General features: G+C 39.1%; 1 protein-coding gene across 1 annotated transcript; it reads left to right on the top strand.

Moving 5' to 3' along the window:
* The first annotated feature begins 3011 nt into the window (after nucleotides 1-3011).
* LOC134578590 (meckelin-like) lies at nucleotides 3012-22778 on the top strand. The gene is made up of 28 exons (XM_063437558.1): nucleotides 3012-3908; nucleotides 4922-5004; nucleotides 5784-5865; nucleotides 6704-6779; nucleotides 6927-6987; nucleotides 7153-7185; nucleotides 7787-7849; nucleotides 8143-8243; nucleotides 9866-9956; nucleotides 10480-10557; nucleotides 11665-11730; nucleotides 12126-12267; nucleotides 12963-13080; nucleotides 13191-13284; nucleotides 14572-14628; nucleotides 14714-14812; nucleotides 15596-15694; nucleotides 15891-15986; nucleotides 16067-16180; nucleotides 16506-16616; nucleotides 17072-17212; nucleotides 17373-17453; nucleotides 18061-18177; nucleotides 19370-19486; nucleotides 19736-19840; nucleotides 20311-20413; nucleotides 21092-21234; nucleotides 22097-22778. The coding sequence occupies exons 1-28, from the start codon at nucleotides 3701-3703 to the stop codon at nucleotides 22175-22177; spliced, it is 2760 nt and encodes a 919-aa protein (XP_063293628.1). The 5' UTR covers nucleotides 3012-3700; the 3' UTR covers nucleotides 22178-22778.
* The last annotated feature ends 1664 nt before the right edge of the window (nucleotides 22779-24442 follow it).

Genomic DNA, 24442 nt, shown 5'->3' with positions numbered 1-24442 from the left:
CAAGGTGAGATCAGACCTGAACCCAGATATTTTTGACTAAACTCTGCTGTTCTACCTGTCTGAGCATCATCGTCCGTTCCTCGGCACACCAAGTGCTCCAGCCCCTAGTGCCGTAATAAGCCGCTTCTCGCTGTGTACACTTCATTACTAATTAAACCATTTCAGATGGATTTAAAGGTTTCCATAATATCAGCTGGGGGACTTTTTGAGGTCTCAACGTAAGGGATGGTATTAATAACAGTCGGGGCGGACTCCCTGCAGGTATATTAATGTTTCATCTGGAAGGTTTAATTAGAGGACTTAGCACTAGGAGCCTGGAATATGCTTCTACCAACAACTCATGCCCGCAGCTGGCGTTGTCTGCAGAAAAGTTTACTCAACCGATGGTAAAAGCTCCCTCCGCAGCAGGGTGGCCAAATGATACATCCCCAGCTGTTCTAGTACTGCAACTCACAAAATACTTTTGCCTGTTTCAGAGAAAATTCTGAGGTTTTATTGTGGACCTAAAACAAGATTACTGCATCAAACATGGCTCATGGCTGGGTGTACGCAGGTTTTGCTGGGCTAGAGAGTTCTGGGATTTTTAGTCCTGAAGAAAGGTAGATGACCTAGAACCAGAGGACCGAAACCCTTTGTTAATCTGTAAAACTTTTATCTGTGTCAAAGCAGAAGTCTGCTTTGGGGGCAATGGAGCAGCAATGATTTGGTTTTGAGAAGTTGGTGGTTTTGAGAACAGAATACCCCAAATGTGCTGCTGTCTGAGCTGGGAATCTTTAGAAAGCTGATTATTTCTATTCTAGCTGGGCCATCACACACAGGAGCAGAGATCTGATTTGAATTAATCTAGTCCTTATTATTGTGAGCATTTATATAGCGCCAACATATTCCGCAGAGCTTTACAATTATAAAATGGGGATATGTTGGATACAGAATATAACGGAGACGAGGTGAAGAAGGCATCCAGGAACAGTTACAGGACTTTGTATTATGCTGAGAGTGGCCGTTATCCTATACTTACTGCCATTCACTTATAAAACTCCCAGTATTATCTGGGTCAGTGCTTTACAAATCTGTGTTTAGCAGATTAACCCCTTTAACTGCTGGGTAGGCAGCAAATTTATATCCGTATGAGCATCGTTAATGCCATAGCCAATACTGTGTCCAATCATATCTTCTATATAGATAATGGTTAAACCGTGTTCTACAGAAATCCAAATGTTTTTTATTTTATTATTTATAAATCCATCATGTACTCTATATAGTAATACATATTTAAATAGGAAGCAAGCTACATCATCCTTTTAAGCGCCACCTGGTGGTCAAATAATGTTACTACTCTGATACAATGTACAATTTTATTGGCACTAGACTGAGATTGTGTGGACCACTGGAATGATTTACAGGGGTCTGAAGAAGTTCAGGTAGGTAGCCCAAAATGAACTTCATTGGAAAGCAGGAACAGTCTGTTAGCTGTTGACATGCCCGTGCTGAAACTGCAGATTCTATGGAAGCGTTTTAATGTAACAATCCAAGTACCAAGGGCACAATGTTACTCATTTTATTCATGTGTTTATATATTTTTTGGAATTACGTAATTCATCAAGGCTGCTTTGTCTTTACGGTTATAGTTTTCTTGTGATCTGTTTAATATTTATAGAGGCTAATTAGAACTTTTACTATTATGATGTATACAGTAATAATAATAATAATAACAACAACAAAGTATTTAACCAGGAAAGGTACATTGAGATTGCTCTGGTTTCCAAGCACATCCTGGGCATGTTACTTTTGCCCAACATCCAGGGGATGTCACAATGTTTTGTGGTTTGTTTGTTTTTGTTCTTTTCATGGAACATATGTAATTTTCGAAAACTGCAATATTGTCAGCAAGGGAACAGTAACAACCATGAAACATACAAACATATATGTTATGGATACCTTTTGACCAGTACAAAAATTTTTACTGATGCCAATATGCTCACCCTGGATCACCATGACATTTATTGCCTATACATCTCCTTTCAGAGGTAGGCATCCTTCAGAACTCCATCCCCCATAATGTTCTTACACCCACAATGCTGGCAAAGCATCATGGGAGGTGTAGTCCAAAACATCTGGAGTGCCGAAGGTTGCCCATGCCTGTGGGCCTATTGCTTTATGCTGTAGGTAAGAACTTTGACATAACTGATTTGTCTGACAAATCTTTCAAACAGGACTAAGCAGTGTTTTAAAGGACCTTTCTGGGCACGGCTTGTACGTTGGCGCCCTCTAGCTGCCAGCAATAATAGCACGCAGTAAGCTTGATATTAAATATGAAAATTAAGATGGACTTTCAAGTAGGCGTGTGCCTCTGTGCATCAAAATATAATATATATTACCTAATTATAAGAAGTGAAGAACACTCCAGACACACACAGCACGTAAGCTTGGGAAGTGCTCCACGTGTCTGGAGTCTGTCTCCTTTGTGACCGTTTATAGACTTGTAAATCTTAATAGAATGTGACACTTTTATAAATGTTCTTCTACTAACAGGGCTTATGGTGGTGGTAGGTGCTCCGAGCTAGCCTACCTACCTTTTCCCCTTCCATTGAGCTCATTCAGTGGGAAGTTGAGATTAATTAGAAGCCTCTGAAGGTAATCACTAAATCCCAAAAGCACACCAAAAGTAATTCACATAAAAAGATTTTTATTCATACAATAAAACTGTAAAAACCATACAAACAAAGTGCAATATACAGTGCAGGCATGCAAACACTATAAAACATACCCAGAACCACGTGAAACTTAATGTAAAGTGCTCAAACTTGAAATCCACATATCAACGTAACCACAGGCAATGTTCAGTCTTTTTTTTAGTAGCCACTTAGTCACAAACACTGGCCAAAGTTAGCATTCATAATTGTTTTTTTGCACTTTTAATATACAAACAAATATAAATGCTAACTTTGGGCAGTGTTTGTGACTGGACATACCCCAGATTGAATACCCTGGGTTGTCTACTTTAAAAAAAAATCTATACATGGTAGGTGTGATTCAGAGATTTCCTGTAACATCTATTGATATCAGTGCCAACATGTCTTACACAGGATTGCAATAGGGGAGCATTCCATTTTGTAGTGGATAAATAAACAGATTGGATTTATAAAGCGACTAATGGATTCCTGATCATCAGAGCTTACAATAGACACGTATGTGAGTATTCTTTCATCCTCCATGTGGGGCTAATGCAATAGTACGTTATTATTTATATAGCGCCATCAGGTTCCGTAGCACTGTACAATTGGTACATTCACATTAAAAAATATTATTCTTAGTTAATATTGAGAAAACTCTGTGCCTAGAATTTATTAATTTAGCACCAACATGTTCTGTAGTGTTGTACACCCTATTTTGTATGATAAACTCTACACACTGTATACCTTGTTACTATGTAGCCCTCTATTTTGAAAACTGAGAAAATCAACTCTTTCCTGCCCTGTGCTCTCCCCCTCAGGCATATCAATGGTTAAACCCCAGGACTCTGCCCGGATCCAGGAGCCTTGTAACACAGTGATCACATGACATGAATGTGTAAGTGGGTGTTACAAAGTAGCAGTTGGTTCCTGGAGCCAATAATCCTGGAGTTTGTTGTAATGTGAGCCTGCCATGCTGTAACCATGGAGACATACTGAATACAGTAGCTGCAGGGCTAGCCCAGGCCATGGAGGCTAGTAGCCATTCCCATAGCACAATGCTGTGTTTAGGGTTTCTGGGACTGCTGTGTGTAATAATGTCCCCTGCTCTGTGTCAGGCTGTGCCCACAGCCATCCGTAATGTCCAGCCCGGGGACTGCACATCTGATCAGTTTTATAACATAGCCACCTTCAGCTGTAACCCCTGCTCAGCCAATGCTGTGAGCGGCTCAGGAGGTAAGTCTGACTAACTCTGTTTGTTTATCTTTTTGGAAATAAATGCATTTAGAATGTTCGCAGAGTGATTCTGGGTCAACGTTCTAAACGTGTCGCAATCAGAAGGAACGTTCTATCGGTTTCCATGGTGACTGAGCCACATGTAGAACTGCCCCAGAGCCATGGATTTACTACCAAGCAGCTCAGCCATGTGTCTGTACTTTGAGCTGTTTGAGTAGCACTCAGGGTTAACTCACATTGCTATTATAGAAGGTTTTGTACATCCCCACTCCACATGTTGGTGATAAATCTGCAGTTGCTTGGAATGGAATGTTTTTGTAGTCCTGTGCAAGTCCCCAAACTCGTATTTTGCCTAAAGTGGCTGGTGATATGTAAAGTAATTCATCTCAGGTAAAAATGAGTTAATCTCTTGTAAGATCAGGTGATATAATACTGCATGATATGCCACATATCCTGCGATGTACACACTGTCAGTATCTTATTAAATGAGTGCTGTTTAATGTGCTGTTTTGGAATCTCAAACCATTAAACAGTGCAGCATTTACTAAGGTGAAAACTCATGCAGAAATCTCAAACCTTCATGCTGAATTCTTCTCAGTAGTGAATAATTCAATTTGGATAATTGCAATAACCCTCCTCCTGCCCCCATGAGTCTTTGCTCACTTTGAGTTTCCTTTTCACTGCTGACTGTCACAGGATGGGTCTTGGAGAGATCCCTCTGAGCTCAGCTGGTGAGTGCTGTGTCACCTGTGGTGATACAATGTAACAGAATGCATCCTGGGAAATACATGTAGCTGGCCATCACTGATCCAGGAGGTGCATGTATATATTATAAGTGGTGTTGTGGGATGTTGGGAAATGTAAGCAATCCATATTGTTGCTTTTAGAATGGAGTATCAAAGCAACGTATTTACCTAGTGACACCGGCTAAGAGAGTTGTTTTTTTTTCCTGTCCTGTGAATAAAGCGTTAACGCTCAGTGCTGTTTAGTAAATCTGTCTGTTTGCTTCCCAGGGCTGACCTGTAACTGTAACAGTGGATTTGTTGAGACTGACTTTGGCTCGCCTCTAGTGACCTGCACAAAGTGTGACAGTATTGTGAGTATTAAGCAATTTGCTGGGTGCGATCAGTCCTCTTCACCTGCCGAAACTGATAAAAAAAAAAGGGCCAGAAACCGCAATCTGCGATAACATGGATGTTTCTATACTGGAAAAAATGACAGATGTTATTGGGGGAGCGGTTCATAGTTTTAAACCTCTACCTGCCCGGTCTGTCACTCAGCTCTTGCATGCAAAAGGTTAATACTTAGTTACATTATTAATATTTTCTGTTCTAAAAGGACATTATAATTCTTTCTTTGTATAGTTATTCGCTAACATAGTAAACGTTAATAATGTAGTAAAATGGATAAATATTTTTAAAAATAAAATAAAATAAATATATATATATTCTATTCTTTACAGTTTGCTCACTAAACGTCAAATTAGTAATATAATTGCAGAATTCAGGCTAAAATAGCCAAATGTAACTGTTTAGCTATTTTACCGTAAATGTTGCAATTTTGGTTTCCCTACAATTCATGTTTAGTGGATAAACTGCGTGATGTTCTTATCATAGTAATACCTGCGGACAGAGAGACGCCGGGTAACGGGATCTGAATGCTTGTTGGGATCACAGATGAAAGAGGCCATTTTTTTTTTCTTTCAATAATTGATTTAAAATAATTTTTATTAATTAGTTTTTTATTTCAATTAAGATTTGCAGGCAGGGTCTTCGTATTGATACATTATTAATAAAGTTTGTGCGTTTGATGCTTAAGGTCTCCACTCATTCGCTGAATATGATTTTTTGGATGTAATGTGATTTCTCTTTGCAGAATCTGTTGGTGTCATTTGACCAGACTACCTGTCTGACCTGTGCAGCCCCCAACTGCACCTGTGGGAGCAATCAAGTGAGAGGTAAAACGAAACGCACGGCTAAATATTGTGATCCTTTCATCCTGTCTATTGTGTGGCCAGAATACGGCTACCATGGGTCTAACCAAGGGCACAGAGACTCATGTTCCACACGTTACCCCTTCTTTCGCCTTCCAGATTTGGACTGGTAATGTAGAAGAGAAGCTAGAACTGTGTGCCGGGAGACCCCTAGTTTTTGTAACACTTCACAGAACCATTGTGGCAAAACACCAGGCCCCTTAGGAATATAACCCCTAATATAACCTATAATGATACAAATAGCTGTAGTGGTTATGGTGCTTTGTTTTCCTTTGGAGAAAGCGAATACCTTCAGTGCCCCCTGCTGGCAGCTCATGTGTTCTGCTTCTACATGTCAGATCCATGCACAGACCTATACGAGCTAACTTTGCACTGCCATATTCCATACCTACCAACACTGGGAGATATGAAATCCGTATGAGTGGCCAGGACTTGGCTGGCATGTTTCAGGGACTGCATTAGGAGAGTATCCTGCCCAGAACGTGTGCGGGCATGGCATATATTCATGCCAGACTGTCTTCCATCTAGCTGCCGAGCTACACTTGGTGCTGTGCATACACAGATCACTTCTTATATGCTCTGCCCATGGACTCATGGCATGAAGTAACGCATCTGGGACAGCGGGACGGAAACCTGAATTTCGGAGACTTAGGAGGTTGATATTTGCAATTAATAACATATTAATAGTAATAATTTTAAAAAAACAAAACAATAGACCCCTTTTTTATATTTCATTTATTTCGCCTCTTGTACAGCTTCAATGTCTTGCTTTTGAGTTCATTTTTTTATTTTTTTTTCGTAGAAGAGAATTTCATTGACCACACTTACACGTGTGTAACGTGTTCTGGATCCACAGTGCCAAACTCAATCGGCAATCAGTAAGTAATATAATCTGATCTATTGGGTTTCTCTGTGCTACGTTCTAGTACTAGAATCAGAAACCAATACAGACAGAGCAAATGTTATTAAGTGATCGACGAACAGGTGGCACTGAGATCACATTGTATATTGTTTGTGTTATCCAGATGTGTCCCGTGTCAGCAAACATTCTTGGCTAACAACTGTAACTGCCCCCAAAGTGACCAGGTGAGGGCAAGATTTAAAACTGAATAAAAGTTAAAACGTATGTTTGAATTTGTGGATAGATAAAATCTTCATTGAATCTCCAGAGCTTGTTAAAGCACCAGTCGTAACTTTCTAATTTAATTTTTTTTTTTATACATAATCACACTTTGTCTCAATCTTTTGCAGAGTGGAGGACTTTGTTTCCAAGTTGCAGTCGAGGTAACATTTAATGTTCACACTATCAGAATTTAAAGGGGTATGGTATCCAAACATTCATCTCTATCCAAAACGGACATCAGGCATTTAGTGTTTTTTATCATACCAAGAGGGTTTTTAATTCCTGGGTTCTTTTGAATTTTTCAACACTTGTACCTTAGACTGGAGGTATCATATAGTTATAATAGGCAGGTTTTACTCACACCTCATGGAATCTTGCCAGAAATGAAACAAGTGAAACATTATAAACTAGATGATTAGAGATTTCTCCCTGCTGATTCCTTATTGTAGATTTATTTTTCTATATGTAGTCAGTTGTTCTGATTATCACAGTATGTGTTGCATTTATCACTTGCGCCAATTCACAGATCTCATGTTATGTATGTAAGATAGATACAGGTTAATAGTATTGAGAAGAGTGTCCCATCCACGAATATCTGACTCTTCTTTAAATGTAGACCCTTAAATCCCCAGTCATTATCTGACTGAGGATAAATGGAATTGCATTTAAGAAACACTTGACCATAGCTGTCTGGCACATTTCCGATGTACACATAACATGCAGATTAAGCCTTTGTTAATGCGCTGTCTCTTTGTTCAACAGGCCGTCTCTTCCTCCTCGATCTGGGAGATTCTGTATCTGTATACCAGTTACCAGGCTTGCAACGTGAGTTAGACAGGTCCTTAACTCTGCTGTACTGTCATTGGAAACATTCTGGGCCTTATTAACTAAATTCTGAATTTTAGCAAACCGAAATCTGAGCAGAAAAAGTTAGGCTAAAATAAAAGATCTGGAAAAATTCTCCAACTCTGCTATAGTCACTGTTTGACAATTTTAGCCTAAACTTTGTGATTCCGATTTCAAAGATAAATCGTGAAATGTAAAGATTTTACAATGACGATGTAATTGCTTATTAAACATTGTAGCGAGCCAACAATGTATCCTTTCTTCCTTCTCAGTCTTACAGCAATGTGACCGCCTGCCAGCTGCTCACCAATACCGTTATCCTGAACGCCTTCTCCTGGGACAGTACGGCATTCACCTACTATAACAGGATCACGTAAGTCCTCTCGGTTGTCCGGGATTATGATTTGCTGCAGCCTGAAGCCAATCAGAAGGATATCTCTCTTCAGATTGGTGTCAGTGGGCTACATTGAGATGGGCCTTTAGCTTAGAGTGGGACAGGCAACCTTCAGCACTCCAGATATTATGAACTACATCTCCCATAATGCTCTTACAGCTATAATTCTGGCAAAGCATAAAGTAGGATGTATTCCACAGCATTTAGAGTGCTGACGGTTGCCTACCGTGAAGAAATTACACCTTTTTTGTTTCATTACTTTGATTTTTCTCGTTCGGTAGATAAAACTACCGAGCACCGACCCCCTGGCTCATAAACTACAAAGCAAGACCGCAAGTTAAGTGCTCTCTCTGTGTGGCCGCCGTTCATATAGCCGAACGCCACATGCAAGAGAAAACGTCGGCCATCTTGTTCACACGAAAGGAGGCAGCGAGACTTGGTCGTTGAGTGTCTGGAACTAAAATCGGACACTCAACTTCCCGAACGCCGGTTAAATTCGTGAAAGCACACTTCTTTCCACAGACCAGCCAGAAGAGCACTATTCGGTAGCTATGTTCCCATGAACTAGGGGAACAAACAATACCTATGAGCCAGGGGAACCGTTCGTGGCTTTGTTCAGTTTTTAGACTTTTCGAAATAGACCGACCGCACAGCCTAATTTCATGGAACTATTTCTGGGCAGGAGCCTCGTGTGCGGTCGGTCAAATTAAGACCTCCATGTAACTCCTGAACCCCTGAACCAATCTGGGTGATTTTTTAATATGTTGGTCCCCCAGATAATATCAGGGGATATGACATTTGTCAGGTTTCCATTGAGTTTGGGGTACTTTCTGGGTTTTGTGGAGATGTGTGTTTTTGTGTTTGGAGATAATTGAGTTTAGTATAGTGCTTGATTCAATTATCTCCCAGGCACAGGGGAAAGATTATACTATTGTATGTAGGAGTGTCCTGGACCTGAAAGCCAATGTAACTGCAGAATATATTTTGTCACTGTCCCCTCTCAGGTCCAGTGGGGAATGCCCCTGGAATATGTCACGGTAAGCCCTGTACATTTGTAACTGCATATAAACCAAGCGGTTAGCCTGAATAAACCATTCCTGTTGTACCCTTCATCTAGTTTAGGCTGCTGTTTGGGTATCCGTCTAATTAGCTTGGGGAATATACTTGGATGCTGTACTTCGTCTGGAGAACGTTTGAATCAACACCCAAACTGCGAGCTATAATCACTCAGCCTCTAGCAGTTCGGGAGGAAACAGACTAACGGGTATCTGCAATACCAGCGTTCATTACACCTACCCCTGGCTCAGAGAGTAGTTGCAGTTAGAGGGCATCTGATTTAAGGATGCTGTGGACTGTAACTCCCATGATAGTCAGCTGGGCTATATTTTGGAGAGCTTTTTAATACTGATATTTCAATATTATTTAAAGTGAGCCAAAAATACCCAGCAATGTAATTACAAAAAATCCAGTTTCCAAAACTTTTCACACATTCAAGAATCAGCTGTGATGTTACAAAATATTTCTTAAATCTCATCTTCAGTTACTGCCAATGGGTGCGATTTATATACAGTCTTTAATATAGTTTGTTTTTCCATTTGCAGAAACAAATTTCTCCCACAGCTTTTTTACAGTTCCCAAGTACAGCTGGGGAGCACTGCACCGACAGGCCTTTCCTACACCAAAAACTCCCAGGTAAGTGTGGCCTGACCAGGCTGTGAGTGATGGGCATTATTCAATACACACTGAATTGGCAATCAGCTTTTATTATTAGCCAATGAAAGATACAACTGGCTGTTGTACACGTTCTGCTATATCTACTTATACAGCAAAAATAAAAACAATATATAGTCTACAGGCTGCAATGCAAATAAATATTTAGTAGGTATACAGATGACACGTATACTTGCTAATAACATACACATACATCGGTAGTGTTGTTGCTTGTCAATGTGCGCATGCATCAGCAGGATACACACCCAGTCAGGCCAAAGCACTTGGTGCCTGATGTGTGATGTTTCACTTCTTGTGACAGACAGAATTGAGTCTCAAATGTGGAGAGTCCCTCAACATGTGTCGCACGTGGGATATATTCCATGACTTGGTTAAAGCTTATATTTCACTACAATGTCCATACGGATTGTAGCTGGCCATGCAGTGTGGGAGTCCAGTTACTTGTGCTGCTCTCCTCATCAAACCATGTTCTCTTCATTTCCAGGTCCAGTTTAGGATTGTGAAATACGATGCCCGTGGAGCATTTTTGGGGTGGGAAAATCTGAAATCAGGAACTTTGCAGGTAAGTACATTTATGTAATGATTTAAGAAAATTATTACCTCTAACATGTTGAAAAAGCTCAAAATTAAGTCACTCTTGACAATTCAGTGCATTTCAGCTTTGTCGTAACAGTGAATGTAGCCAGTCACATGCTGTTCATCTACTTAATTGAAACTGCAAAAAAAATGTAGGCATACTATTAAAATATACCGCCTGGACGTCATGTGAGTGGCATTTCAGCAAACACTGAATGTCTGCAGCACTGGATCGGTGCTTCCCAAAAATGTTATTTCTCCTACTTCAGGATGACCCATAAGTCCCTACCCATCCAGCACACAGATACACTGGATACCCAAGAAATATTATGATGGGTAGGGACTTGCGTGCCATCCTGTATATTGATATTTTTTCTTGTGAATAACCCGGATTAAAAAAGTAAGACTGCCTTATAGCCTGATTCATATACTGCCTTGTGCTACCTACCTGCTGACATACCTCTATTACTAGCCTGTTCTTATTAATACAAAAACTCGTCAGGTCTCTGAATGCCATGCTAATATTTTATCTTGTCTGCTATTATATATTATATAATGCTTGTTACTGCTGTCGTGGCATCACGAGCTTGTTTGTTACCATTTGCACAGTAAAAGTAAAGACTTAAAAAACAAACCAAAACTGGAATGTATTCTTTGGCTGAGATCGGATGATGGGATTTGGAGTGCATTGGTTTTGCCGCCAAGAGCTGTGCTACCTGCATGTTGTACACTAAGCGGAGGTGTTGGGGTTTACTCACTAAACATCGAATTGCAACAAACTAGAAATCATATTGCTGAAATAGCTAAATCGTTATTTTTGTCTACATTTTGCGGTTTGGTTTCAGCTCATCACAATTCAGGGCTTAGGGAAGTCCATAATTTTTTAGCTTTTATTTGACATAAGACGACGATCACTGCTTCTCAGCCCACAACAGCTGAAATATCAAAGTTTAACGGACACTGTGCTAAACTAATCACATATAGATTGACCTTGTTTAAAGTTTGGTGCTAAAATCTAAGAACCATGTGATGAGATGGTGCTGCTGTTACCATTCTTTAATCTCTCTTTTCTTTTCCCCCTATACCTATATAGTTGTGTTCGAATACGCAAAGTTTTTTGGGCGCTGCCTTTAAATTCGGGACAGTGTACAATTTGTCTGTGAGTATTCATTCCTCCTCCTCTCAAAAATCTCTGATCCATGTATCACACAAACCCATCACTTCTGTAGCTTAAATCATTAAAAAAAAAAGCTTTCATTCCATTGTCCCTTCGAAGAGACAGACTTTTCCTCCAAAATTTTAAGAACTTGCTGCTTTAAGCTCTAACAGTTTTACCAGAAATTGTCTGATTCGATATTGTAATGAGCATTATTTTTTTTATTTTTTTTTTTTTTGTAGAAAGACCCAATGTGAATATGTATCCACTGTATATTAAACTAAAACTATATTATACTAAAGAAATCCTAAAGAAATATATTGATTGCCTTGAAAACGGAAGGATTTGTCTTTGCTTGTTCAATTCCAGCAGTAATTTCTTTGCTTTCGTATTCCCAGTGTACGCTGCAGGTATCGGATCTCATGCTGAAAGTACCAGAACCGGTATTTTACGAGCTGTTCCTGGCTTACACCGATAGCAGCGGGGCCAGCATGTTATGGCCGATCCCTGTTTGGAACCAGAATCTTCAAGCCAGCACAAGTAAGCCAGGATCTCCTAGATTTGGGGGTTTATTTATTAAACAGATAAAATTAAATGGAAAAAAAATTAGATTTTTGGCCCAAAGTGTGAAATTGGAAACTTTATTTTTTCTTCTTCTTCTTGGTAAGCGTTGAATAATCTCCATAAGTCGACTTAGACATTTTTTCTAGAGCTACGCTGGGGCTGCCGGAGATTAAGGTATATTTACCGATCTGTATTTAGTACATTTTGTTCCCCACATGCCAATTCTGTGAGGCTCATGTAATGTTACATTTCCCTGTGCCCCGTGTTCTTAGTAAATGTGCACTTTAAATCCCCATAAAAAAGGTTCAGATAATTCTTACTGTCTCACATTCCACAGACTTGCAGGGAGCGGATCTCATTAAGTTCCACGCTTTACCGCTATTATGCCATTCACAACTATTAGGAGACATTACACGGACTCCGAGCTCTAAATCTCTCTGCGCACGGACCCAAGAACACTATACATGAGAATTCTAAAAAAAATTCTGTAAATCTTTGAGAGCTGTTTAATGGAAACCAGCTGTGATTACTTTGTGAATGTTTGCAGAGCTGTGATCGATTATGAGGAGGGCAAATGAAAGATGGTGTGAAGTGGGATAGAGCAGTGTTGATTCTGACCCTGGCAGTTAGAGAGTTAATATCTGCCAAACATGCTTTTTTTTCCCCCCCAGGTTCATATAGCACACAGGCCATAAGACGTTTCTTTCTGGTGGACACGCTCTTGGGAAGGCAAAGCAGTCTCTCCAGTCAGCCCTCGTACATAACTGTAGCTACAGGATTTAACCTGAGGTGAGATGCTTTGCAGACCGGACCCATATAGCGTATTTAAATCTAGCTAAATACCTTTTCTGGTTTTATACTGCTGTGTGTGAAACCTGTATCTTTCTTCATTGAAACAGCGTTTATCTGCCAACTGCAAGTCCCGGAAGCCAGCCTCCTTTCCAGCTGACTGTTATATATGAAAGAATAACCAATCTCAGCGGCACGGTACCGGTAGGTGTAGCATCAATCAGGAACACATTGTAACGTGACATAGAGATTGTGTTCTTACTCTCATTATGTCATCTGTGAGGTATACTGTCGGACTATAATAGAGGCCTCCAGAAACCTATTCTAACATCTGGAAAAAAGCATGTAAACAGCAATATTGGATAAATGGCTGAATAATTCATCACTGAAATTGCAAAGACATTCATATGTCAAATGACTGCACACAAAAACAAGCAAACTCCAATTTAAGGAAAGCTTTGCTTCTTCTATATGTTTAGAACAATAAATATTTTACACTCTGACATTACAATTTACTACTTATTGCCCCCCCATCTCAGCTGGAACAGAGTATATCAGCGTTATTCATTTAACGGACTATTGCCAAGGGATGTTCACATTTTAGGCTAAATAATGTATCTATTTTCTCTTGAAATTTGTGATTCTTAAAGGAGCACTATAGGGTCAGGAGCACAAACATGTATTCCTGATGCTATAGTGTTAAAACCACCATTAAGGTGGCATCTACCCCTTATACCCCCTTAAACAAAACAAAACAAAAAAAACATTGAGGCAAGAAGACTGTGCAGGTTGGCCAGCACATGCTAGTGGGCAAATAGTACCTCAAATTATCAGCCAAACTAAATGTACTGGAGACATTATGGACTTTTTCCAAACTGGCTGTTTTGGACAAAAAAAGTGATTACCTGGAGCATTCTTGAAAATTCACGTTTTCATGGGTAACCCTATAAAGTGGGAATACAAATAAATATATATATATTGCACAATTAGTTTTTTAATTTACTGGGATTCGCTGTTTAGTGAGTATATCCCTTATCAATGGTGTAGGATACGGATTACTCCAATGTATGGTTTGTTTTTTTAAATTATTGCAATAAATCTGAATTATAGCCAGTTTAAATCCAGATAGCAAAATTTAGGCCGATTTGGGAAAATTCTTTAACTTACCAATAGTTACAACTACGTTGTGCCATTTTGATATAATTTGCTAGAAATCAGACAGGAGCCTTATAGCGCAGTGTTAGATTTTTCCTGATACTGTTCAGAGGTTCAAAATGATGTGCCAGCACTAATGCACGTTTTACACATTCTCTGGTTGATCTAAAACGAGCACTCATGCATTGTTGGTAACAATGTAACATTGCTCTGTCAGTTCTCCTGGAATGTCAGCGTGATGCAGATCACCTGTTGGTTATTGATCAGGATTTGTAACTGGCTACTTCGGGATATTCGATGGGCGCTGACCACCGGTTCCACTTTCTTTTCCATTAGGTCTCCTTTGGAGTGTCGTACACACAGAGTGCAGGAACATATAAGACAAACACGGATGTGAGTAAAAAATTTTTTTAACAAGGAGTCGCATTCTAGTCTGTTATGGTGTATATTGATATAGCAGTTCTTCATTATTTAACAGATTGCTCTGGGTGTTCTCGGATCCCTGGGCACGTTATACGCCATCTTAGAGACCAGCAGCTGGATGCGGCGATCGGGACAGCAGAATAATGGTTTGATGGTAAGAATACATACGGCCGTTGATGGAGCTTCCAAGCTAGCTGTAACAGATTCTGACTTATGCACTTGCTGGTGGTGAAGCACACTCCTCTTTGCTGCTTGTCTCTTTCTTGGTAGGGGTGAGTTCCCATCAATAGGTGCCCAGTGATAGGCTTAGATTATCATAATCTCGGCGTATAAACACCAAATTCAGGTAACTTCCTGAAGGTAAGCCCCCATAGCAATTTAAATGAGCTTAAGTTGTTATGGGGGTGTGAGTGTTCCTATAAGCTAGTTATTGTTTTTTAGTTAGTTACCCTCTCTCCATTGGGAGTTGTAGAGTTCCCGCAGTATTCTACAGACTGTGGTTAAGTTGTAATGTCCATACCTCTTTTTAGTGTAAAACATACTGGGGTTTTGATGTCTCTCCCTCTAGAATGAGGTGTTCCTGGTGTATTCTACAGACAGCAGTTGGTCTGTCTAACTGTTTGGATTAGTGACAGCAGCCTGACCTCTGCTTAGTGGACGACACTGACCCTCGTTTAATGACAACAGAGAGCTCTAGAAAATCCTATGGCTAACCTACAGATATTAAAACGTCTATTACATAAATAAGTGCTCTGGCGTTTATCAGTATCCGAGTAATAAAGTGCACTTACATTCATTATGGTTTCTTTTAAACAGCCACCTGCATGCTTTGCATTATGGGTATAGTAGTTCACAACAGCAGAAGAAACCTTAGAAGTTGAATTTTTGTTTTGGCTCCTGTTCCATGATATATTAACGTGTTCCTATTCTCATTCAGGTGATAGTGAAGTTCCTGGCTTTCCTGTCCGGATCACTGGCAAACACCTTCTTTCTAATTGTGCTGGGAACTGCCATCTACTGGCTGATTGCTTTTAAGGTATTGAGAATATTTTCCACCATAACCACTGTAATCCACTAAGCTGTAATAATTATGTTGCCATTATTTTCTTATTGTCTTCCTCTTCAGTTTTTATTATTGGGTACAACCGTTTAAGATTTATGATTCTTGTATTGACACGTGTTTTTGTTAATATACTCCCATGACTGACTGCATCTCGTTTTCTCTTCTCCAGGGTCAGAACTCAACAGTAACCGTCACATTACCTCCTGCTGGCGGCAAAGTCGAGACTGATTTCATCACTTACCTCGCCATCGCTTTTGCTTTAAAGGTAACCTAGGAATAGCGGTGACTGCTTCTGAGGGGTGGCAGTTTAGCGGACACTGTACTTTATCTCCCTTTTTCTTTTAGACGCTAGAACTGCTCCACCTTCTGGTCACCCAGCTAACTGTCACTCTATTTTTGATTGACTGGGAAAAGTCAAAAGAAAAGAACTCCAGTGGGCAAGGCAAGTACCGAAAGTCTGTTATAAATACAAATGTAGGAAAAGTTCACAAACCACTCCGTAGTTGAAATTGCTGGAGACACTGTATGTGGGGAAAAAAAGCAAGTTAATAAATAGTATAGAATGTATTTAATAGTGATAGTTCTAAAATAAACTTTTTTTTCGTTTTTTTGCGCAACATTTACTGCTTAAAAGAAAATAGTTTTCAGTTAATTGTGAGGAATGGACCCTGTGGGTAGAATTAGTCTGATACCCGAATGGTAAAAGTTTTGTGCCCCTGATTATAGGACATATGTATGTTCAGGTGTCTCAGTGTTGGCTTATTCACCCTCTATTCCAGGAAAGAATGTCAGTGTCTGGAGGACCATTTTAGTAGCCAATGAGTGGAACGAGATCCAAGCCCATCGGAAACTGAGTCCCCTTTTTCAACTTTTCTTTGTTTTGCTTCTTCTGGAGGTGATTACGTTTGTTACAATCTCTATGTTTTGGCTTTGAAACAAACAGGCAGTGAGAAAGAAACTGCTTTCCCCATAATATGTACCGAACACTGTACCTTGAATAAATATAATGAAATTCACCAATACACGAGGAAGGATCTATATCACAGATTGCTAATAGGCATGGATGGGGGAATGTAGGATGAGACCCCAAGTTTCACAGATGTTTTGTTTTAGGGGGCTTGGATTCATGGTGACATTGTCCAGGTCACACATCTTTCAGTGTTGGTACAGGATCCAAAAATTCCAAGAAAACAGTTTTTAGAGGAATATTCCAATTAAAAAAAAAAAAAAAAATATATATATATATATATATATATATATATATAATATACCGAAATATGACCAGTCTGCACAACAGATCTCATGCCAGCATGCCGTCTACCATTACTACATCTGTGCTTCTTTTTCCAGGTTGTGGGTCTAAAGAATATCACTGGCAAAGATTTAAATCTGGACCTAAACCCTGCGTCTGGCACTTACATCGCTCCGTGGAGTATTATTCTGAGATTCGGTATCGCTGCCTCCATGTGGCTGGCGGTGGGAATCATACAGGTGAATTGCATGATGGCAAATTCCCAGCTCCATTGTTCCTGACATGCCATGTGAATTGGTTGTACTGGAGGGCAGAAAGCTGTATTTTAACATGCTATTGGAAAAACATTTCTAAGTCTTTAGTTGTTGCTGACATGTAACCTATTTCTTGTCCTTGCAGATTCTGTTCTTCATTTTCATCTACGAACGTTTTTTTGAAGATAAAATTCGCCAGTTTGCAGATCTGTGTTCCTTGAGCAATGTGAGTGTCTTTGTTACTTGAGAGTCTTTTTTTTTTTTTTTTTATTCGGTACATTAGCTAAAAAAAATTTTGACCACCACAAATGTCAGGTTAGGACACTGGTGGTCCACAGTGATCACCTGAGCTGGAACCACTAACTGTTGTTCCTCAACAAAGCTTAGGTTAGGACCCAGCTCTATCATAGGCTTCTCTTGGTGTTTAACTCACAGCTTGTGAATTTGTAGAATTGGCACTGCTGACATTTCCCCATATTTTACTTGGCTGTACTGAGTTTTGACATTTTTTTTTTTTATAATTCTTTATTTTTGAAAGTGCATAGATGATTACAAGTTTCAATACTGACAGAGAATGTTGTAGTATTCGACAATTGGTGACATTTTGGTGTCAGATTTGAGATATATTACACTTTTTTATTATAAGAAATTCAAGAGTAAACCTAGACAGGCATAACAGAATACCAGTAACAATCAGGTTATACATGACATTTTTTAATCAAGGATAATCTGACGTATATTCCTAAAATACCTAATATTGGGCAGGTTTTTTTTTTTGTATTTGCTACATAATGTATTTAAAGCTTACCACTGCTGACTTCAATGTTCTGCAGGTCTCGGTCTTCATCCTGACCCATAAATGCTATGGATATTACATCCACGGTCGATCTGTTCATGGCCAGGCTGATGTCAACATGGAGACTCTGCTGTCTAATCTCCAAAAGGAAGAAGTACGTACTTTGCTATGAACACACTGGGTACATTTCTAGTTTGCCTTTCTACAAAAGTAGTTATAGTATTCCTGGTTAGACCATAATGGATTGCAAAACCTTGGGATACATGGATTTATTCACTAAAGGGAAAAAAAATTAAATTAAATTGAAACAAAATATCCAAGTCCTCTATGGTTTGAGCTAAGCTGTTTTTATACACTTTTAAATCTTGGCAATTTACATCATTTAGTGATTAACCCTGCCTGCACTGTTTTTGTCCGTGTTCTATATTAAAGGAACACTCTTGGGTCAGGAATACAATCCTGTATTTCTGACCTTATAATGTTAAAAACACTATTTAGCCCCCTTAAATATAGTACAAACTTTCTTTTAATCCGCCCACACTCTGCCCCCTTGGCTGAGATAATCAGAATTGATGATTTAAGCCAATCCATTGCTTTCCCATGGGAAAGAATTGGTTCGACAAAGATAGTCCATTGTGATGATCTCAGCCAAGGGGGCAATTCTAGCGCGGAGCCAAATGCTACCCTGTCCAATCAGCAGCTCCTGCATCTCTATGAGGAATGTTCAGCATCTCCATGCAGAGCGTGGAGATGCTGAACTTCCATGCTGCACAACCTGACACAGGAAGCTCCTCTAGTGGCCGTCTGAGTGACTGCCACTGGAGGTGTCCCTAAGGAGCAATAAAAACAATGTAATTTCTCTGAAAAGGCAATGTTTACAGCAAAAAGACTGCAGGTCAGGCTGTAGTTGTTCTGGTGACTCTAGTGTCCTGGTAATGGTTCTTATAAGTACATTCCAGCATCAATTAGTAAGTCTTATTGACTATTCCATTTTATTTATTTTTTTACAATTCTGTAAACGCTAAAAATGTAAAGAAAAAATGTGGTACTGTATGGGTCTTTTTTTAATGTGATTGAGAAATACTGATCTACTGCATTTGGACCGATTTGTCACACGTTTCAGCATTGTGTTAATCTTGCAGAAACATTGGTTTCCTTCAAAGATAGGTGACTCTAAGCGTATGTCTATCTCCCTTATTAACCTTTCTAAGTGCTAAGGTAGCTATTGCATTATAGCACTGATTCCATATTGAAAAGACATCGTACCAGATTTTATTTTTATTATTTATCAGCTAGTATTATCTAATAAAATTACTCTCATGGTTTTTGTTCCCTCCCCCATTCAGGAGAACTTGTGTCCATTAAGAGGCTTAGAACCAAATTCTGACAACCAAATGTTTGAGGTCCTTTTGAGTGACCGTGTGCGGGAACAGTACGAGAAGATTATGGAACCACTTCAGGAGGTAGAGTGCCATTCAATGCTGAATATTTGCACTGTTTTACTACTTTAAATGTATGCACTCAACAAGGCATTAAAATGGTGTTAACTCCCATATTGTAAAGCCTGTATTCACATAGTCGCATGTCAACGTTTTCTCTGGTTACATGTAATGCAACATGTTTAACATGGTAGCAGTCGCAGGTTTAGGGTTTTCTAAAACACCGACTTAGAAGCATGATTCCTAGAAGGTAACAATCTCTACTTTAATCAGGTATCCATGCGTCAGAAAGCAGGAAATGAGAAGAATCCCTTCATCCAACAACGGGTTAAAACCTACTATACTCTTAACCGTTTCCTGTCGTCCTTTGTGGACCATGTAAGTTTAACGCCTTGATTTCAATTTGTTCTAATATTGATCTGGCAATGCTGGTTTTATTCCAAATAAAGTAAAGAGCAACTCAATCGCAAAAATAAGAATAAATCACCATTTAGTAGATGTACCCCAATGAACACATCTATGTATTTATGCATTTTATTTTCATTTGGGCTATATCTATACCAGCTTGCAAAAACTACAGATATGTTGTCTGCAGCCTATGTAAGCTTTCTTCAAATCCCCAGGTACAGACGTTCAATTGACATTGTCTGAAATTACAGGTCAAGAGTTAGAGATCTAAATCTCTTAAATGATGTCCCTAGCTCAGTTTGTGAGACGTATTTCAGAATATTGGGGATATTATTACTATATAAAAAATGTATGATCACATCATGGGCTTATTGTATAAAATACCTGATTAACAATGCCTGTGATTTTAACAGAACCGTTTTCTCTCCCCTCGGTTGCAGGTGTATAAGGACATGGACTATATTGTGAAGGACAAGCTGTTTCTGGAAAGCATTGCAGATATAGAATTCCAACAACCAATAGAAAAGTCATTTTTTTATACAGGTGGGTACTTAGCGGTCAGGGATTGCTTTAACTGGAGAGCTTTATGGATTTAATTTAAGGCCCACTGTCTCCCCAAATGTACTCATAGAACATGCTTGCCCCTTGGGCATAATGCAAACATTCAAAAGCGGGCGCAGTATATCCTGTACAGAATACAGCAAATAGGACGATAAAGATCCTTACCATCAATTATGTAATCAATATGCACAATTTAGGAGTGATGGTCCAAAGAACAGGCAGCACAATCAACAAAAATAAAATCCTTAGATTGCAATATCATCACTTGGCCAGGAAAACCGTGCTGAAATCAAAGAACAAAAATGCCCCCGCTATTTGTGCAATGCCTGATTTCCCTGGGTAGATGGAATATCGCTGCTTCTGGGTATCAAACTGTACATGTTCATTAGTGGGGCACTGGTGTGAATCGTTACATCTTTCTCTACATGATCTGTTGTTCTATCAGGTGTACTAATTAGCCAGGCCAGTTACTTTCACAGTAGCTGAATGGATACAGATTGCTGCCGGACAACCAGCAGAATTCCAACTCCCAATTGTTACCCGATTTTAGGAAGGAGATGCTTAAGCTGCTGTCACACCTTTGACCCCGTTGTGTGTTTTTAAAATCTAGAATATTTGTTTTAGAGCTCTGTTAAAACATGATTTTCCTTCTCCTTTTAGATGATCGATCGCGCTTTAGTCGGACACTGTTTTATGGCAATGAGTTGACCTTGCTGCTCTTTGATACATTGCTCTTTTGCATTGTTGATTTGGGGACACAGAACTTTGTGCTGGCAACAATAATTACCTTTGCTGTACAGATGGTAAGCATATCTGTCAGTATTCTGGATTACTGTGTGCTTAGGGATACATACTAAATTAGTTGATGAGACATGCGTCCTGAATCAGAATTCTCATAACCACATTTAACCAATAACCCTAAAGAGAAGGAATGAAGATAGTTTGGGGGATGGAGGCTATGTCACTATGGGCTAGTTATGCAATGCAAGTGCCTTCTCTCTTCACCTCCTTTGAAGAACACACTAAGGTGCTGCTGGTGGTCACGTCATTGTTCACTTTCTCTATACATACACCATGTGTGAATATGAGAAGAAGGAGCATCTTGTTCTCTCACATCAGGACAACTGGGTAGCCAGACTACCAGCAAGTCCAATTCAGAAATGCAGAAATAATCCAAACAAAGGTGAGACAACCGCGGCTCAATTGCAGAGAGAAAACGCTGTCTCATGTTTGATCCATTTAAAGCCTGTTTATACACTGTGCTGGACTATTTTGTGTTTCTGAATTGGTTGGGGTGTCACTGCCCCAGTATGCATGTGTCTGCTCATCAATGAACTCCCTTTTGGCTTCTGACAAAGATAGCAGTAGTATGATGAAGTGACAACTGAACGTGTAGACATATAGACCAGGATTAGACAACCTTCGGCACTCCAGATATTATGGATTGCAACTCCCCTGATGCTTTGCCTGCATTATGGGAGTTGTAGTTCACAATAGCTAGGGTGCCGAAGGTTGTCTAGCCCTGATATAGATGACCATTAACCCTATCATGATTCAACAAAATACTATTTCAATTAATTTTGATGAGTTTATATACAAATAAAAAAAACAAGACCTTACTTTCTTACAAACATTAATTTTTGTTTTGTTTATTTTTCCCCTCAGACTGTACGACTTTTACGCCTCTATTTTGGAAAGAAAAATCTGTCCACTCAGACAATGGTAGAAGAAATATTTCTTATATGATGAGCAAGCAGTGTCCAACTGTTTAAAAAGAAATTTAATCATAAATGCAGCAAAAATGGGAAAATCTCTTGTCAGAGATTTGCTGAATCTCAGTTCTGCGATTTTTGCAGGACCAAACCCAGGAAGCAGATTTAGTGGCTGGCTAAGTGGCACTCTGCCCCCAGAAACACTGCATTAAGCTGTAGTGGTTCTGGTGTCCTATAGTGTCCCGTCAATTCACTATTTGGTGAATAACCCCCACAATGTACATTTTTATTGCATTGTTTCAGCATGGAAAATATCTGTTTTGTTAGACAGGCAATCTTTGTTCTCTAACTTTATCTGTCTTCATTTATTACAAGTCAAAGTTATTTCTTAATGGGAAAACCTAAACCTGTAGCTGAACGTTTCTAGGAGCCTAAAGGTCAAAAATTTACTTTTTTACAAGAGCTACGATTAAAAGCTACATGTTCTTTGCAGATTATTGGAAAAAAAAATTACTTGACATAGGTCATCTGTGTTAAATTACTGGGCGATCTAGAACCATCGTATTCTGTACAATATGTATAATTTTTTGTATGTATATATTTTTCCAATGATGCATAAATAAAATCTTATTTTTTTGCAATAACAAGAGTCTTGATTTCACAGGACATGTCCACATTGCTATTTAAACATATGCTTCATAATAAGAATACATTTTGCTCACTTTATGAAACGTAAGAGAATACATAGCCACGCTAAGAATAGGCATTTTGGCCAATACACATAATATCTAATTTTAAATCATAAAACCTTTCAAAAGCCAGTGATTTAAACATTCACATTGCACAGAATATAGCTTTTTCCTGGCATACGTAGCCTTGAATATGACACTCACACAGCAGGCACTCAGGGTGTTAATGATGGATTAACCTCCTGATTGCCAGACGTCTCCACACGCTCTAGAATCGTTTGTGTATAGTAGAACACAATCTGTGAGAGGAAATGGTCAAAAACTGTGCTATATTCAAAGGTAAACAACGTTCCGCTAATCTCATTGCAAATGCATTTCTTGTTTCTGTGGGAACCGATATATTGCATATGATTGCCAGTATCTGCGGCCTTGTTAGTAGACTGTGCAACGGAGACTACAGTAATGTATATTTTTACCACTCTCCTGGCCATGCATTAGCGACATTAGAGACATGCTCTTTTAGTAATCTAATATTCCCAGGTTCCAAAATGTATCAGTGATCATCCCCGCTATCAAAAGACAGAAACATCAAAGTAGCCCTTAAATGCATTAAAATGGATATTATAATATTATAATGTCTCCAGATGGGCACACACAAAAAAACTAAACAAAAGCAGATTATGCATAATAGTGTAGAAAAAAATATTTTTTATTTTTTTGGCTGGGGGGAAGGAACAGGGACGGACAATACAATAGAGATTCAGTATATATGTATATACATATTGAGGTAAAATATAATCAGTATATATCTATATAAAACAAACAGACAGATACATTGAACATAACTATTGCAAATAAACAAATATTTACAGTCTGAGGGTGGTTATTCCATTTTAAGCCATCCAGTCCTGTAAGTAAGTCAAACCTGTTTTGTTGCAACTATTTGCAAGTCTACGTATTGAACAGCGCTGTGGAATAGGTTAGTGCTTTATAAATACCGTAATACTATAATTTACATACACACACTGTTTATACTGAGCAACATAACACGGCAAGCTCTGCATACACTTAGATCATTAGAAACGGCTATATATAAAACCATTATTATTCTTCAGTAATATTTACATTGTGTGCAATGGATTTGCTGATATTCTATCTGGTGCTCAAAGGGTTAACGTGCACATTAACCAGTGTGTTATATCACCTTCTGTCATTTTGCAATATGTCATGAGATTTATGGTGGGGAGGGGGACAGGAGGGTTTTGATTAGGACTGTGGGGATGTTTCTGTACTGAAAGCGAATCCCTGTGAAATTCCCCAGGGTTCCATATTCGGAATGCTAATTAGCCACAGGCTGAGCTCTGCATGCCTGGAGACTGCTGGGAAGGATATATCCCAAAGGGGAGAATGGAGCTCCCCTCAGACAATACCCGGGAACATTCTGAATAAGGTAATCCTGAAATTATTCAAATTATGAAACCTATTCGAGCCTATTGCTAGGAAATTAGTCACTTCTACATTTTGGCAAACATTGCACTAAAGCATAATATGTTAAACTCCTAACTTGCTAGCTCTTGTATCCCTGACTCTGTCACCTGTATACAAGCAGG

Source organism: Pelobates fuscus, chromosome 12 (genome assembly GCF_036172605.1).
Source record: "Pelobates fuscus isolate aPelFus1 chromosome 12, aPelFus1.pri, whole genome shotgun sequence".
Taxonomy (NCBI): Eukaryota; Metazoa; Chordata; class Amphibia; order Anura; family Pelobatidae; genus Pelobates; species Pelobates fuscus.
Note: the sequence above shows the minus strand (reverse complement) of the source record. Positions and strands in the feature narration are given on the sequence as shown.